Raw genomic sequence first — 18,546 nt, forward strand, 5'->3', positions numbered from 1 at the left:
GAAGTACTCCCAAAAGTGCTATTACGCCATAAAATATAGTTACTCTTTTAAATCCGCTTAGAAAAGCGCTACGTTTTATTTTGTACCACCAAACTTGCTCGTATAACTACTCGTCTTAAATAGGAAATACGTTGATGTGTTTGGTCACTTCTAACTTTATCTCTAAATGGCAGCATTGAATGAATGGGGCTAAGCTAAATGCTATCGTAGCATCGCAGCGCGCTCCAGCGCTTACGTGCACACACACAGATGATAGAGGGATGATTCAACAGTTCTTAGTTAAGGTAATAACATATTTTAATATTGAAAATGAGTAGACTATTCCTTTAAGTTTCGTTGAGTGGACCAAAAAGTCAGCCGCGACAGCGGAGTAAGCAACATACCTACTTACAGTGCATTCAATTTATACTTTTGATCAGTATCTATTTTCCCTAGGGATCGAACTTATAACCATTTGAGCTAGAAGAACATCTGTTTTCCTATGTAAAGCTGCATGTGCCTTAACTAGGCACTTGCTTTCTCTTTATTCCCATCTGCTATTTCTTTCCACCCAGCAGAATGGCAGACAGTGCCTGTCTTCAATTTGTGAGCCCGTATGCCTTTGAGGCCATGCAGAAGGTAGATGTGGCCAGACTGGCAGCTCTGAGTGATCCCGAGCTGCGGCTTCTTCTGCCCTGTCTGGTAAGGATGGCTCTCTGCGCCCCTGCTGATCAAAGCAACGCCTGGGCGCAGGACAAGAAACTCATCCTACGACTGCTGTCCGGGGTGGAGGCGGTGAACTCCATAGTAGCCCTGCTGTCTGTGGATTTCCATGCTCTGGAGCAGGACGCTAGAAAAGAGCTGCAGCTCAGGTGGGTAGACTTTTTCTTTTTAAGTGTATTGAATCCAAGCATCAAAGGTTTGACCTGTGGATGTTGAATTGAGATTGTTTACATGTCTGATGATGGATTTTGTTTGCGCACCTGTAGATTTATAAGCTGCTATTAAAAAACTGTTTTTAGGAGTGTGATCAAGTGGTCTGTTAAACACTTCTTAAGTTTTTGTGGCATAGCCTTATGTGAAGACAATGGCTTATGAGATTATATTTTCTTCTTATTGAGACAGCATAGAATGTGCATTTGATGCCCAAAAAATGTATAGGTAGATGTCTACCTTACAGGGGTTTAAAACAGCCTGTGATTATAAGCTACAGTGTAGTAATATCTTACAATCCAGTTCCTTTATACTGAAATTTGTCTTCCCTGCAGGCATAAGGCTGGAGGCTCCAACACTGAAAGCATCTTGATCTCTCAGCTGCAGCATGGATTGACTCTGGAGTTTGAACATAGTGATCCTCTTAGGAGGCTTAGACTGGCTCTCAGTGAGCTACTGGCCATTATAAACAAGGTTCAATGTCTTTTTTTACTCTAGCATCTAAACATTTGTTTATCGGATTGTAAATATTTACATTTAGGCATTTAGCACACGCTTTTATCCAAAGCAACTTAAACAGATAAGGAAAAAATCAAGGCAATAATACAGATAAGTGCTTTTACCAAGTTACATGTTTTCACAATTCCGAAAAAATACCTGTTGAAAAAGAGAGTTAGTTAATTTTTTTCTTTTAATATAAGACTTTATAAACTGATTTTTCATTTTAGAACATCTAAATATAATTTTAAAGGAGTTTTGTTTCTCAAAGATTCAAAATGAAGAGTTTGGTTCCAAAACGCAATAAATCCATTTTGACTAAAACATGTTTTCTATACCAAGAAAGTGACGAGATGAAAACCACTATTTTCTGTTGCAAACTTTCACATAACATCTTTAGGTTATAAAAACATAAAAAATTCAAATCCATAATTTGATTTTCAAAGATTTATTATAAAAGCTAAATATTTTTTCCACAAAATGCAATAAATCCAAGTTTTTTTTTTCAAAATGCTGTAAATCTATTGATTCAGTATATAAATGTGCATTCATCTTTGCCATGTAATATTCATTTAGTTGACTAGTGGTATACACTGATAAAAAAAAATAAACATTAATGGCATTAATCAAAACACTTACTTTGTCATATTAAGAACACTGTCATTGCTGCTGTCATCATTGGGACGTTGTCGCTGAACTTTTTTGACAGCGATCAGCTGTAAAATGTTTTGGTCCTGCTAAATTTTTGTTGGCTTTGAGTAAAATGATGAAAAGTTTTTCATAAGATCCTCTGGGGTCAATGTGTTAGCATGACAGAAGCTTGATGCTGTCGGGAGAACAAGCAACAGCCGGCATTTTTTTTATGCCTCTTGCATAAATTATTGGATTTTGATGGCTTACGTTTCTTCCCCGTCACAGAAAACCACCACATGTTTATCATTGCCATCAAAGTATTATTTTGTTTTTGTTTGTTTGTTGATCATGAAGTACAAAGTAGATGAGGAAAAGTAGGATTCTGTATGTATTCTGCGCCGCCATTGTTGTTTACAATGTGTGAAATGGTGCGCTGTGATTTGTTGAGCGGATTTATTGCATTCTGCAGAGAAGGAGGAGTGGCGTTTATCACATTTCGGTAAAAAGGGAGAAAAGATTACAGAATAACACAGAATATACCGAAATAACACATTTTGGATTTTGTGTTAAATGAAGAATTTACATTTTAATACTGACCCGATACAATACTGATTTTGGCTATTTTTTTAAAATGGCGTTTATCGCTTTTTGGAACCAAACACTTATATATATATGCATTAAAATCAATGCAAAACATTGATTATGTCACACATGAAGAGATGTTTTCCTCTGATCTGTAGGTGGCTGACTCCAATGGAGAATTTTTCCTGAGGTCCTCTGAGCTCTTTGAGAGTTCGGTGTACCTGGAGGAGGTGGCTGATGTCCTTTGCATCCTTCAAGCAGGTAAATGTTGTTGCGTGCCGTATGAAAGCTCTTCTGTCTTGGGAGGAAAAGTTGCAAATCTGTTTAAAAGCCACACTTATTGTGCCCATTTTTACAAGATGTAATTTTTAAAGTCCCAGGATGTGCCCTTTACGACAAAAATTCTTTGCTGATTGAAAAATTGTCTGCTCCAAACAGAGCTGCCCTCCTTGCTTCCCATCATTGAGGTGGCTGAAGCTCTGCTTCACGTGAAGAACGGGGAGTGGTTCCTGTGTCTGCTGGTAGCCAATGTCCCAGACAGCTTTAATGAAGGTACATCAATCACCTGCTCAAATTTCACCATTGCCCTCTAAATGTGGGAGAAACGATCAATAAATGGCTTTACAACCATTTATTATTGTTTAATTCTTTAAAGGCGGGGTGCATGATTTTTGATAAACACTTTGGAAAAGGGACTCGGGCCGAGTACCAAAACACACTTGTAGCCAATCAGCAGTAAGGGTCATGTCTCCTAACCGACAGCGTTTCCTTAGTTGCGTATGTGTGGGGCGGGTCTATCAAAAGAAAGTCCAGATTCTATTGGGGTAGGGACGTGTTTGTTTAGGGATTTCAAATGTCAACATTGGCTTTCAGAGATCATGCACCCCGCCTTTAACTTTACCATCATTTGACAATGACATGAAGTTTGTTTTATTAATATCTGAACCTGTTCTTTTTTGTTTAAGATTCTAAAACACAATTGTTTTTCATATCTTCAACTTTCTCCATTTCTAAAATTTTTTTTTTCTACTGATACAACCAAGCCTGTGCAGATGAGTAATATTTGCCAACAGATTAGGCTAGTTTGCATGATCCAATCAAATCTTCATGTATGAAATCAAGCCTAGATTTGCTCCAGATTTATTAATATTATTATTAATATCTCATAGCAAATGCTAAATTATGTTTATATGCTTTTTTTCCAAATATTGTGGAGTTAAGATCTTAGCACACTGAAGTCCGAAATTTTCATATGCATTTTTTCATATTATTCATTCTAAAAAATGGTCACGCACAGAAAACTTTTCACACTGAGTCCATTGCGTATTATCTAATCCTTTTAAATAATTTGCAAAACAATACAAATGGAGTCTTCATAACGTTAGGATTATTTACTACAAATGAATGAATGACATAAGCAACAAGTTTAGTTAACTTGAGCACAGTGCTGTATAATCTTTCATACACCCAGTGTTTTAAAATCATTACCTATCTTCCTGTTTTCAAAGCTGTTCTGAAATCTGCCACAATCTGTCTTTATATTCCGGCTCTTTGTGATCCATGCTTTGTACTGCAAGACAAAGTGAATCAACTTGTCAGACGCTATTCTGGATTTTGGCGTTTGCTTGTACAGTGGCTCTTAATTGTCAAAATGCTTGCTACAGATGCGAAAAAAAAACGCAGAAAATTAAACCCAATCCGTTTTATTGACGAACGAAAGTTTTAGTGGCAGTGTGTATACATGATTGACACAACGTGCGGTTGCATTACTTATTTACTTTTGTACTCTGTGTGCAAACATCATTAGTCATATTTTCTGGATTGTGGGATGTGATATTAGTTACTAGTAATATTTTACTTTTATTTTAAACTTCATAAAATATAATTTTGATAAAGCCTTTGGCGCATGTGTTTTTTTCAAAGCGACCTTTAAATGGCAATAATGCATATAGGTGTGATAAATTCAAGAAAGAAGTGCTACTATACGATGTTTCAATTCACTCACAGAAGTAGTGCGATAAATGTTTTGTTTTCAACCCCATGCCGTTTAAAACTACACAAATCTCAGTTGGACTTGGACGTTTCTGCCATATGTGGCAGTTTCATGATCATCCAAGAAGCAGCAAATTTCCATTTTGATGAGTTTGGCTGCTGATTATTTGCAAATTGGGGATGCGTGTGTTTGCGCACATATGAATGTGTGTGTTCTCATCTGAGATATTCTAACTGGAAAATAAAAACATCTCTGAGCCCTCTGGTATCTTTTCATCAGGTCCTCAGTGAGTCAATAGCTTATTTGTGTGAGGCTCCATTCAGAGCCAGTTTGAAACGTTTCATATTATTGAATGGCCAATTCTCAGGACTCATTACCTAGACAGGATCTTTCATTGGGAGAGTATTGAGCTCAAGGCTGAATCATTAAGGGAAAGAGCTTGTCTATAGAGATCTACTGTAATCAGATGCAGCATCAATTGTGACCACATTTTTTTCTCGGACTGATTTTCATAACAGGTGATTGAAACTAATATCATTCTAGCACTCATAAAAGAGTCCATAATTCTATAATTGTTTTGCATAATAAACTGTCATCTGTGGTTAAAACAAAATAGCTTTTATTTTAAGATAAAAGGCTTTTATTCAGAAAGAAATTGAGGGAAAGAAATTGAATGCATTGTAAGAATTGCGTTTGAGTTTAAAGTAGATGTATGTAAGTTTTTGACTGTACTGAATGAATAAAAAATAATATTTGTAGATATTTAGGAAGCATGCTAAGTTCACATATTTGTTTCTCTAAAAAAAAAACAATCTCCATACACCGTGGGTCCCCTTACATGGAAGTCGCTGTCATGTTTCTACAGTATCCCTAAACAGACAAACCGTTCTATTGATCACGTTCCATCACTAATTTTCTCATACGATGACGTGTTTGTCCTGTGGTGGCTACCGTATGCATTTCGAAATTGAGGGGTGAGCTGTGCACTGAGTTGTTGGTTGCAATTCACAATCTCACCCATAGATGGCGCTAAATAAATTTACGCTGGACCTTTAAATGAGACCGCAATGACCCATAAATGCGACCTCTGAAGGGCGCAACTACCAAAATGACCCACAGATTAAGTTATACAAATCCTCACGAGTGTAAAGTAAAAATTCGCAGATAGACTTCGAGTTTAAGGCTTAATGCTTTCAGTTGTCAGTTTCGCTTTTGTAGGTGTCTGGCAACCGATGCAAGCATTGAGTCTGAGGAGGAGGGGGCAGGGAAAAACATCTCTAATATTTAGAATTTAGACTTCTGTACCAAGTTCAACCTCTAGACGTCAATAATACATAATGCTCCTTTAAAGTAAAACACCACCATTTTTCAATATTTTACTATGTTCTTACCTCAACTTATCATCAACCTATATTTTTTAATGCGTGCACTAAATCTTTGTACAGCACTTTTTGAATGTGTTAGCATTTAGCCTAGCCTCATTCATTCATATGGCTCAAAACAAAAGTTTTATTTTGTGCCACCATACTTACTTGTGTAACTACTCGTGTAACAGTCTTTAAATAGGGAAAACATGAAAGTGTTAGGTTGCTTCTAAATTCATCCCTGTTTGGATCCTAAGGAATGAATGGGGCTAGGCTAAATGCTAACACATTCACAACGCGCTGTACAAAGATTAAAAGTGCACGCATTGAGAAAAGATAGGGATGTATTAATTTGTTTAAGTTAAGGTAAGAACATAGTAAAATATTGAAAAACTGTGGTGTTTTCCTTTAAGGGTCAACACATGGCTCAGTCATTTTAACCTTGGTGTTCATATGGAGATACATGTTCAAATCTGGCTTGTGTCCTCATTTAAGCCCATTTCTACTGTCTGTTAACAATTATTATTATTATTATTATTATCAATAATAATTATCAGACATTTTGACTGTTTATTGAGACACTTGTAGTGTATGGGAATTTCTGTAGCTCAATTTGTAGCGCATTGATTCTATGCAAAAGGTTCTGGGTTCCATCCCAAAAAAACACAAATATATTGATAAAATGTATAGCTTGTAATTCGCTTTGTAAGAAAAATGTAGTCGTCTTTTGTCGACATATTTCTAAGCAGTAGGTTTAAACAATTAGGTCTGTCTCTGTGTTTGTTTCTTCATCCCTCCAGTATGCAGGGGTTTGATAAAGAATGGAGAAAGGCAGGACGAGGAGAGCGTTGGTGGCAGACGCAGGACAGAAGCTTTGCGGCAGCTGTGTCAGATGAACCCCTCCCAGGCTCTGAACATCAGGGCTATGGTGGTGAGTCTCCACCATCAGATTACCTGTCAAGCTTAATAATAATTTACCGATACACTAATCAGAGCTGATTGCGAGTTAACCAGCACTGTGTTGCTAGTGCATGCCCCAAACTTTTGCATACTAGCATTGGGTTTGTATTAACTTTTGAGAATTCCTGTTCCTCCGTAGGTGGAGGAGTGTCACCTCCCTGGTCTGGGCGTGGCATTGACCCTAGACTATAAGCCAGACATAGCAGATGAAGCGGTCAGTCCTTTGGTGTCTTACGTCAGTGGCCTTCTGCTGGGTACCAATGGAAAAGTGCGGACCTGGTTCAGTATGTTCATTCGCAACGGTCAGCAGGTAAGAACATCTAGTTGCATTTAAGCCCTTATCAGACACATTAATATATTCGCATTGTTTCTTCATCTCACATACTTTTCAGAGGAAAAGAGAGAGCAGCTCTGTGCTGTGGCAGATGCGGAGGCAGCTGCTGTTGGAGCTTGTGGCCATCTTGCCTCGTTCTCGAAGTACCCACATTCCCAACGACAGCAATATGGACACAGACAGTGGCTCGGGGTACTCTGGCTTGCGGGAGGAACATGTGGTGAAGGCCAGTGCGTTGCTGAGACTGTACTGCGCGCTAATGGGCATCGCTGGGCTCAGGTACGACACAGGTGATGCTGTTTCGGGTGTTGACAATGTAATGTTTAATGGGAGTTCTGTGGTCTTGTGGTAAAGCCTATCCCACAATTAGTCATCACGGGCACTTAAGCTAACTTAACTTGGGTGTTTCTTGTTTTTGTGGTTTTGCTGTTATTTACATGGTGCTTGTGCTCAAGTTAAGACTAGTTCCACTTTTCAAATCCTGAGACCCCCTGGTTCATATCCAAATGACCCCATTAAAACTTGATTGAGTGAGGTGACCTACGAACTGCAGTCTAATTATGCAGCACTTCCTTAAAACCAATTAGTTGATAGGACAATGCACATTAAAGATCCATTAAAAATAGTTTGACACATTGCGGATTTTAAAGGGGACATTTCACAAGACTTTCCTTTAAAATGGTAAATCAATCTTTGGTGTCCTCAGAGTACGTATGTGAAGTTTTAGTTTAAAATACCATATAGATAATTTATTATATATTTTATATATCTTAAAATTGCCACTTTGTAGATATGAGCAAAAATGTGCTTGCAAATATGCTCATGAAATGCAAACATTGATCACCATAATGGTGGTTTGTTGAAATTGAAACTCAATTGTGATGTCAATTATTTTCTGGCACAGATTTCAGTGATATTTTAAGTTTTACCCTTTAAGTGTGTTATTAAGATAAATGTGGTTTCTCACTGCAGGCCCACAGATGAAGAGGCGGAGCAACTTTTGCAGCTAATGACCAGCCGTCCGCCGGCCACGCCTGCAGGAGTGCGCTTTGTCTCTCTTTCCTTCTGCAAACTGTTGGCGTTTCCCACACTTGTCAGGTGCATATACATTCACCTCCCGTCATCAAAATAAACGATGAATGCATGATTAAAATGTAGCATTAAGGAAGCAACTGTGGCTGTGTTGCTCCAAACTTAAACCAGCTTCCTGTTACTCTGTTTCATTCAGTTTAAATCGGTTTAGTTTCATTGAATTCATTTTAAAGTGCATACTTTGTGAATTACTGGCCTCATCAAACGAAATGAGAAAATAATGGGTTTTCCAATTGATTTTCTGAACACTGTTGCTGCATTGGGCTGGTTCTGTTATTCAAACAAACAATGTTTTAAAGTGCACCAATTTTCCGATTCACGATTTTACATTTCCTTTGGTGTGTAAGTGTGTATTAGTACATGTTAACGATATGCAAAAGGTACAAACCCCAAAGTAAACGATGGTGCGAGTTGTCGTTTCCAACGTAAATCTCTTTTCTTGGACTACAACAAACACACGGATTGTAGGCAACAGTTTACTTCCTGGGATTGGTGATGTAGAAAAGAACGACATTATCATAATTCCTCCCACTTCGGACTCACAGCCTGTAAGTTAACGCCTGTTAGCATTGCATTGTGACCGAATTTTTTAAACATGGTAAGGAGCGTCACATTTCTGGCTGGTGTCAAAGCTATTAAAGCCAGTCACAACGTACAGATTAGCTGGCCAATCAGGGACAAATGCTTTTCAATTAGTTTTGTACATGAATCAGTGCGTTTCACGAAGAGATGGAAATCTGAAGCTACAAAAATGTACGGTATGTGGAAAATAATGTTTTTTAACGATAAATTACTCTTAACACATTGTATTATACAAAATACACGAAATAATGTTGTTTTTTAGCAATAAAATAGGTACCCCTTAAAGGAGACATATTATGCGACACTTATGCAAACACTGATCGCCATAATGGTGGTTTGTTAAAATTGTGCAGTCAATAATTTTTTTTCTCTTTCTTTTTTTTCTGCACTAAATGGCAGAACCGTGGTTGGATATTGCGGATGAAGAAGTGCTATTATTGTAATAAGACTCGCTTTCTGCGTCACAAAAGAGGCCTAATTTTTCACACCAAAACAAAGATACTGGGTTGTTCATTTTCTAGGTTGACAAAAGCACAGGGGATCCAATTATAGCACTTAAACATGGGAAAAGTAAGATTTTCACGCTATGACACCTTTAACAGTGCCACACAGCTGCAGTGTTCACACTTTTGACCGTGTCAGCCGACAAACGGTTGCAATATTTATGTCAATGCAAACAGAATCAAAACACAACACTAATGACACACTTAAGCTTTAATTGAACCCGGATTTAATATTGTTCAGTTTATTTTGATGTCCAGAGTAAAGCGCAGGTGCTTGATCATTGCTTTTGTTGACTCTCTCTACAGTACTCCAGAACAGGAGCAGTTGATGGTAATGTGGCTCAGCTGGATGATTAAAGAGGAGGAGTATTTCGAGAGGTATGGACCCAACACGAACCCATAAATGCATTTTTGAACATAGGAAATACACCGGCTATTTCTCTGCAAGAGAAATCAACTACAGGAAAAAGAACATTATGTGCTCACTTAAAACCCATTTATCTTGTTTATCCATTAATCCAATTAGTTCCAGATGTTTAGCCTCTTCAAGTCAAAACTAAGTTAGGATTTATTTTCCCATTCTTTGTGTCTTGCGCTTGTAATTATTAGGCATCTAAAACCTGCCCATCTGTCGAGTGATGCACTCCGCCCCGCTTCTATTCTCCAGACAGGCGGTGTGAGGGCACAAGCAATAATTGGGGGCTGATGGAAGCGATATGAATTTTCAAACCTCTGTAGGTTTTTATACTGGAAAGCTGCTTTAAGCACAGACCGGAACACAAAACATTTCGCGGTAACGCATGCTCAATTTTTTTAATCTATTAGACAATTTCACGCTTATAAAAGTAGGAAAAATGGCATAAGTAATAAAATGAAAACAGATGGGGTTGTGCGGAGGTTAGGCACTGACAGGCTTTTGCAGTTTAATAACAAATAAGCAGCTGATGGGTTATAAGTCATCTCTCCTGCAGCTTGCCTTCCTCATGACCCGCTTATCCGCACTCTATAAATTTAGAGATAAATGCCCGTCAGTGCACAGCCGTGTGTGAGATAGACATTGGAGCCACTGTGAGGCTGAGAGTTGGTGTCACGTATGTGTCCGCATTTAAAGGAAAACACCACTGTTTTTCAATATTTTACCATGTTCTTACCTCAACTTAGAATAATTAATATATACCCACCGTCATTCAATGCGTGCACTTAATCTTTGTACAGTGAGTCGTGAATGTGTTAGCATTTAGCCTAGCCCCATTCATTCCTTAGGATCCAAACAGGTATGAATTAGAAGCCACCAAACACTTCCATGTTTTCCCTATTTAAAGACTGTTACATGAGTAGTTACACAAGTAAGTATGGTGGCACAAAATAAAACATGATTTTTTTTTAAGCGGATAAAAAATTAAGCGGAAGAGCACTTAGTTTGTAGCACTCGACCTTGGACGCAGTAATATTGACAGAAGTTTGTGCGAAAGGGGGAGTAGTCTGGAGTGATGATGTTACTGCGCACGTTTAAGTGCTCTTCCGCCTGAAAATATAGTTCTCATTTTTTATCCACTTAAAAAAATCGGCACGTTTTATTTTGTGCGCCCACACTTACTCGTGTAACTACTCATGTAACAGTCTTTAAATAAGGAAAACATGGAAGTGTTTGGTGGCTTCTTAATTCATCCCTGTTTGGATCCTAAGGAATGAATGGGGCTAGGCTAAATGCTAACACATTCACGACGCGCTGTACAAAGATTAAGTGCACGCATTGAAAAAAAGATAAATATGTATTCATTCGTCTAAGTTGATGCAAAAATGTAGTAAAATATTAAAAACTGTGGTGTTTTCCTTTAACACTCTGAAAATTATACACTTGTTGCTCTTATTCATAAGCAAAATGTATTAATTGTTACAAAATAGAAGCTGCAGTTGTACTCGTGTGTGGTATTGGGGGAGGGACACTCTTATTTTGGAGAGTTTTTTATTGAACAAAAATCATCAATGTTATTCTTAAAATTTAAATGCATGCATTTGCTAAAAGTTAATTTTGTTAGTTTTTCAAAGTGCACTAGTTCATAGATTACCTTAAAGCTGATGCACACACATCAAAAATCTCATTTTAATTTATGGAGTCTTTAAATTTGTTTTCTTTTTCCTTTTTCTTGCTTTCCTAACCTCCCTTTCCTTCCTTTTATGTTTTCCTCAGTGCCGCTGGTGTCTCGGCCTCTTTTGGAGAAATGCTATTACTGGTCGCCATGTATTTCCATAGCAACCAGCTCAGTGCCATCATAGAGCTGGTTTGCTCCACCCTGGGGATGAAGGTGAGTTTAAGCAATCAGTCAGTCTGCACTAGGAAGCGGATTCATACTGGATTAGATTCACAATTTTTGCCTATGATTCCTAGTTGAGTTTTGTGCTTAGTGGAAGCAGTCCCATTTGAATAATGCTTGATAAAGGTTTGTACTAAATAGGCAGCTCGCTAGCTTTTGAAACTCGGACTAGTAGATTAGGGAAATTGATCGTTTGCAGACTTTTTTTTTAGCTTTCTATAAACCCAATTGTAGTTTAGTGTGTAACTGTAAGAGTACTTAGTCCTGTGTTTACCTTTGGGCTTAAATGTCAATTAGTTTTAGTCTAGAATTTGTTCTCTAAGTGAAAATGTCTGCGCTGTGTAACAGTGTCTAAAATATGTTGTTCACTGGTGGATTTATTGATTGTTAGCATCTAAAAGCCAGTGGAAAACATGCACATCCCACCGAAGTCTGAAGAGTGTATGTAATTGCCCTTAGCTGAGTTTTGCATTATTGATGCGGTACAGATAGATGACTCACGGACGGTACAAGCAGTGTTCCCTTCCGGGTTTGTTTAGACAGAATGACTCACTTTCTATATTAAAAAAACCTTTATATTGGTTTAAAAACTTTTTGGGTTGAGAAATGGCTAGTTTGCTGTCTTTAAATCTCTTTGTCCTTTTACAGATTGCTATTAAACCCAGCTCACTGAGCAAAATGAAGACTATTTTCACCCAGGAAATCTTCACAGAACAGGTGATTACTTACGGTGCTTTATAGTGCAAAACGTCAAGTCAATTTATTTTTTATGTTCCATTTAGTGCAATGCTGTTTGCGCAGAAACGACCTAACATATTGCAAGAACTGTGTGGGCACCAGAGGATTTATTTTAATTACTAACAGCTTGTTAAAGTACATATATCCTGTCCTAACTTTGAGAACTGCATGTTTGCCATCTGTTGAACACGACAGTCTAATGCATTTTTGTATGTTGTCATGGGAAGACATCTGGTAAATGCTTTAGATGTAAAGCTGTGTGTATTTGGTCAGGACAAATGCTGTGTTGTGTTACAGGTGGTCACGGCACATGCGGTGAGAGTGGCAGTTACCAATAACCTCAGTGCCAACATCACAGGATTCCTCCCCATTCACTGTATATACCAGCTGCTGAGGAGCAGAGCCTTCACCAAACACAAAGTGTCTATTAAGGTAACCATGAGGATTTCAATTTTTTTCTCAGTTTTCTTCTAGGATGTCCTATTATATTCTGTTCTGTTCTCTTCTGTTTGATCCATTCTAATCTTGTACATTTTCTGATCTATTCTGATTTATTCAGTTTCATTCTATTATTGTATGTTCCATTTTGACTTATTCTGATCTATTAAGATCTATTCAGTTTCATCATGTTGTAGCCTGATCTGATGTGATCTATTCTATTCTGTTCTGTTCTTTTTTCCTCTAATCTATTCAGACCTATTCTGTTTAGTCTGATTCATTCTGATCTATTGTGTTCTGTTCTGATCTATTTTGATATATTCTGATCTATGTTGATATATTCCGTTTCATTCTAGTACAGACTGATCCGTTGTGATCTACTCTGTTCTATTCTAATCTATTCTGATCTATTCAGTTTCATTATATTATAGTCTGGTCCATTCTGATCTAATCTGATTAATTCTGTTTTATTCTATTATAGTCTGATCCATTCTGACTTATTTTGTTCTTTTCTGATCTATTAAGATCTATTCAGTTTCATCATGTTGTAGCCTGATCTGATGTGATCTATTCTATTCTATTCTGTTCTTTTTTCCTCTAATCTATTCAGACCTATTCTGTTTAGTCTGATTCATTCTGATCTATTGTGTTCTGTTCTGATCTATTTTAATATATTCTGATCTATTTAGAAATATTCTGTTTCATTCTAGTCTGATCCGTTGTGATCTACTCTGTATTCTATTCTAATCTATTCTGATCTATTCAGTTTCATTATATTATAGTCTGGTCCATTCTGATCTAATCTGATTAATTCTATTTTATTCTATTATAGTCTGATCCATTCTGACTTATTTTGTTATTTTCTGATCTATTCAGATTTATTCAGTTTCATCATGTTGTAGCCTGATCTGTTGTGATCTATTTTATTTTATTCTGTTCTTTTTTCGCTCTAATCTATTCTAACCTATTCTGTTTAGTCTGATTCATTCTGATCTATTGTGTTCTGTTCTGATCTATTTTAATATATTCTGATCTATTTTGAAATATTCTGTTTCATTCTAGTCTGATCCGTTGTGATCTACTCTGTTCTATTCTAATCGTTTTTGATCTATTCAGTTTCATTTTATTATAGTCTGGTCCATTCTGATCTATTCAGTTTCATTCTATTATAGTCTGATCCATTCTGACTTATTTTGTTATTTTCTGATCTATTAAGATCTATTCAGTTTCATCCTGTTGTAGCCTGATCTGTTGTGATCTATTCTATTTTGTTCTTTTTTCCTCTAATCTATTCAGACCTATTCTGTTTAGTCTGATTCATTCTGATCTATTGTGTTCTGTTTTGATCTATTTTGATATATTCTGATCTATTTTGATATATTCTGTTTCATTCTAGTATAGACTGATCCGTTGTGATCTACTCTGTTCTATTCTAATCTATTCTGATCTATTCAGTTTCATTATATTATAGTCTGGTCCAGTCTGATCTATTCTGATTAATTCTGTTTTATTCTATTATAGTCTGATCCATTCTGACTTATTTTGTTCTTTTCTGATCTATTCAGATTTATTCCGTTTCATCCTGTTGTAGCCTGATCTGTTGTGATCTATTCTATTCTAGTCTGTTCTTTTTTCCTCTAATCTATTCAGACCTATTCTGTTTAGTCTGATTCATTCTGATCTATTGTGTTCTGTTCTGATCTATTTTGATATATTCTGATCTATTCTGTTTAATTCTAGTATATTCTAATCCGTTGTGATCTGTTCTGTTCTGTTCTGTTCTTTTCTAATCTATTCTGTGTCATTCTATTATAGTCTGATCCATTATTGACTTATTCTGTTCTTTTCTTATCTATTCTGATCTCTTCAGTTTCATTCTGTTGTAGTCTGAACTGTTGTGATCTATTCTACTTTGTTCTTTTTTTACTTCTAATCTATTCTAACCTATTCTGTTTAGTCTGATTCATTCTGATCTATTGTGTTCTGTTCTAGTCTATTTTGACTATTATTATTCTTAATCAGTGTTGGGTGTAACTAGTTACAAAGTAACTAGTTACTGTAATAATATTACTTTTTTCAGTAACTAGTAGTGTAAGGCATTACCCGTCTGAAAATTGTAATATTATTACAGTTTTCCCGAGCTAGTTACTTTAGTTACATTCGCCAGTAGCACCTTCATCACACAAGGCACAAAACACAGAGAACAAAAGGGAAGGGGAGGAGGGCGTGAATGGAACAGTGATTGGTCTAAGTTTGGCACGAGGTATCATTTACCATCACCGATTGGTCGACACCCGGCAGCCAGCAGCACAGAGCGGCAGCGGCACACTCAAAGACAGATCGGGAAAATGGAAGCGTCAACAATGGCAAGCTCTTTTTCAGAGGAAGGTTCCCAGCAACAGAAAGCTACTTTCGACGGGTGGAGATTCAGTCATATTTTATTATGTTCAACAGAAGGAAAATAACTTGACGGTGAAGTGCACACTCTTTAATGTTTCTCCGAACGCTGTGCCCTGCGTCCGGTAGCGGGTAAGGAAGCCAGCATTTTCTTGGCCGTGGCTTGCCCAAATAAACATTCTTGTCCAGAAAAAAAATGTAACTAGTAATATAACTAGTAATATAACTAGTTACTTTCTCCAGGGAGTAATAAAGTAAAGTAAGGCATTACTATTTTTGAGAGTAATATGTAATACGTAATATATTACTTTTTTGAGTAACTAGCCCCAACACTGTTCTTAATGAAAAACACAACAACAAAACGATCTGGCCTATATTAAACATCATATATGTATCTTATAACAAAAACGAGTAGGCACGCGGCTTCTGCAATCGTCTGCTCGCCGCAGTCTGACAGGAATAAATGAAATCTGACACCCGCAGCTGCTGCTCTGTGACGTGACGCACGTTCAGCTCCGCTGAATTCAGGCAGCAGACACATTCAGTTGTAAGTGTTTGCTCTCTCTAACGAAACGAAATGATTTAATAACAAGAAAATATCAAAACGACGGTGAAAGACGGTGTCGCGGTGGGCAAGTGATCTAACCGGTGAGAGGCTGAAGCACCGGTAATCACTGTTTCACCGACTATCGCAACAAGCCTAGTCCATTCTGATCTATTCTGATTTATTCTATTATAGTCTGATCCTCTCTGACTTATTCTGCTCTTTTCTGGACCATTCTGATCTATTCAGTTTCATTCTGTTATAGTCTGATCTGTTGTGATCTGTTCTTTATTTCTAATCTATTTTAACCTTTTCTGTTTTTTTCTGTTATATTCTGATTCATTCTGATCTGTTGCGTTCTGTTCTGATCTATTTTGATACATTCTGATCTATTCAGTTTCGTTCTAGTATAGTCTGGTCCATTCTGATCTATTCTGTTTTATTCCTTTATAATCTGATTCATTTTGATCTGTTCTGATTTGTTCTGATCTATTCTGTTGTTTTTTCATCTGTTCTGATTTATTCTGATCTATTCTGCTCTTTTCTGATCTGTTTTGATTTGTTCTGATCCATTCTGTTCTTTTCTGATCTATTCTGATCTGTTCTGATGTATTGTGATATATTCTGCTTCATTCTATTATAGTCTTATCTGTAGTGATATATTGTTATTTTCTTATCTATTCTGATACATTCTGTTTTATTCTGTTATAGTCTGATCCATTCTACTATCTTCTGATCTATTCTAACCTATTTGTTATATTTTCGGGGTTAGGGTTAGCGTTAGCGTTTTGCCTTTATTTTGTGAGCACAGTTGACAGACAGGAAGCAATAGGGTTGAAGAGAGAGGGTAGGGTCAGGAAAGGACCATGTGCCAAGACTCAACTCAGGTCACCCGATTTGCCGTTGAGCTATATGTCTGGAAAGGTGGCTGATCACAACGCCACGCGTCTGACATTTTGTTCTATTCTGATAAGTTTGGTTATATTTTACTATATAATGTTCTGTTGTTTTTCTTTTATATGTCATTCTATGTGTTGTTTTATGTTTTTTTTCTGCCCGTCTCTACTACTGTTGTATTCTATCCTGCTCCGTGAAAAACCGTACTGTGCTAACTACACCACATGACTTAATCTGAATCCGTTCAGAGCCAGAATTGAGTTGAATCCATTGGGTTGTATTGTGTGTTTGACTGGCTAGCTCCTCTCCTGACTCATGGAAAGAGACTCCATTGATTTAATTAAGGATGTGGGTAGTGCATCGCCCAGTTGATCAGAATGTTTCCTTACAATTACATTGTCAGCTGTAAAGACTGGAATCTGCCTGTATAGTCAGTAAGGCATGTTATAGCTATTGATCTGTTCAGCTGGAAAGATGATTTAATCACCCAAGAGCCCCAGGTAGATGGGTGGATAATTCACTTGTTCTGAGGGATTTTTTTCTTTCTTTCTTTTTTCTTTCTTATTATTTCCTTCTCTCCTTCTTTCTTTCTTTTTCCTTGTTTTTCCTTTTTCTTTCTTTCTTCGGCTGCTTAATCTTTTTCCTTGTTTTTCCTTTTTCTTTCTTTCTTCTGCTGCTTTATCTTTTTTCCTTCCTTCCTTTCTTCCTTCATTCTTTCTTTATTCTTTATCTTTTTCCTTCTTTCTTTTGTTCTTTCTTCATTTATTTTTTCTTTCATTTTTTTCTGCTTTTATTTTTTCCTTCTTTTTCTTTCTTTCCTTTCTTCCTTCCTTCTTTCTTTCTTTCTTTCTTTCTTTCTTTCTTTTTTCTTTCTTTCCTTTTTTCTTTCTTTTCCTCTTTCTTTCTTTTTTCTTTCTTTCCTTCTTTTTTCTTTCTTTCCTTTTTTCTTTCTTTTCCTCTTTCTTTCTTTCCTTCCTCCTTTCTCTCATTCATTCTTTCCTTCTTTCTCTCCTTCCTTCCTTACTGTCTTTCATTTTTTTCTGCCTCTTTATCTTTTTCCTTGTTTTTCCTTTTTCTTTCTTTCTTTTGCCGGTTTATCTTTTTCCTTCCTTCCTTCTTTTTTCTTTTTTCTTTCTTTAGCTTGTTCCTTCTTTCTTTCTATCTTTCCTTCCTTCCTTTCCTTCTTTCATTTTTTTCTTTATCTTTTCCCTTTTTTCATTTTTCTTTCTTTCTTCTGCCACTTTATCTTCCTTCCTTCCTTCCTTCCTTCCTTCCTTTTTTTTCCTTCTTTCTTTATCTTTTTCCTTCTCTCTTTCTTTCTTTCTTTCTTTATCTTTTTCCTTCCTTCTTTCTTTCTTTCTTTCTTTTTTTCTTTCTTTCTTTCTTTCTTTCTTTCATTTTTTTCTGCCTCTATTTTTTCCTTTTTCTTTCTTTCTTTCTTTCTTTCTTTCTTTCTTTCTTTCTTTCTTTTTTTCTTTCTTCTTTCTTTCCTTCCTTCTTTCTTTCCTTCCGTCCCTCCTTTCTTTTTTCTTTCTTTAGCTTTTCCCTTCTTTCTTTCTTTCATTTTTTTCTGCCTCTATTTATTCTTTCCTTTCTTCCTTTCTTTCCACTTTCCTTCCTTTCTTTCTTTCTTTCTTTCTCTCTCTTTCTTTCTCTCTTTCTTTCTTTCTTTAATTTTTTCTGCCTCTATTTTTTCCTTCTTTCTTTCCTTTCTTCCTTCCTTTCTACTTTCCTTCTTTCTTTCCTTCCTTCTTTCTTTAAAGA

At 36.6% G+C, this 18,546-nt stretch overlaps 1 protein-coding gene across 2 annotated transcripts in view; it reads left to right on the forward strand.

Moving 5' to 3' along the window:
• Positions 1–18,546, forward strand: part of ints2 (integrator complex subunit 2) — a 32,447-nt gene that overhangs the window by 2,189 nt on the left and 11,712 nt on the right. The window contains exons 2-13 of one of the 2 annotated variants that reach the window (XM_065258515.1): positions 555–851; positions 1,248–1,386; positions 2,784–2,886; positions 3,064–3,177; positions 6,783–6,913; positions 7,082–7,252; positions 7,335–7,555; positions 8,249–8,374; positions 9,760–9,831; positions 11,645–11,759; positions 12,417–12,485; positions 12,804–12,938. In XM_065258515.1, coding sequence (XP_065114587.1) covers positions 559–851; positions 1,248–1,386; positions 2,784–2,886; positions 3,064–3,177; positions 6,783–6,913; positions 7,082–7,252; positions 7,335–7,555; positions 8,249–8,374; positions 9,760–9,831; positions 11,645–11,759; positions 12,417–12,485; positions 12,804–12,938 — 1,689 coding nt within the window. In that variant the 5' untranslated portion in view covers positions 555–558. The remainder of the gene's footprint in view (positions 1–554; positions 852–1,247; positions 1,387–2,783; positions 2,887–3,063; positions 3,178–6,782; positions 6,914–7,081; positions 7,253–7,334; positions 7,556–8,248; positions 8,375–9,759; positions 9,832–11,644; positions 11,760–12,416; positions 12,486–12,803; positions 12,939–18,546) is intronic. The other variant, XM_065258511.1, reaches the window with a different exon arrangement.

The sequence above is a fragment of the Paramisgurnus dabryanus genome, chromosome 10, assembly GCF_030506205.2.
Source record: "Paramisgurnus dabryanus chromosome 10, PD_genome_1.1, whole genome shotgun sequence".
NCBI classification, from domain to species: domain Eukaryota; kingdom Metazoa; phylum Chordata; class Actinopteri; order Cypriniformes; family Cobitidae; genus Paramisgurnus; species Paramisgurnus dabryanus.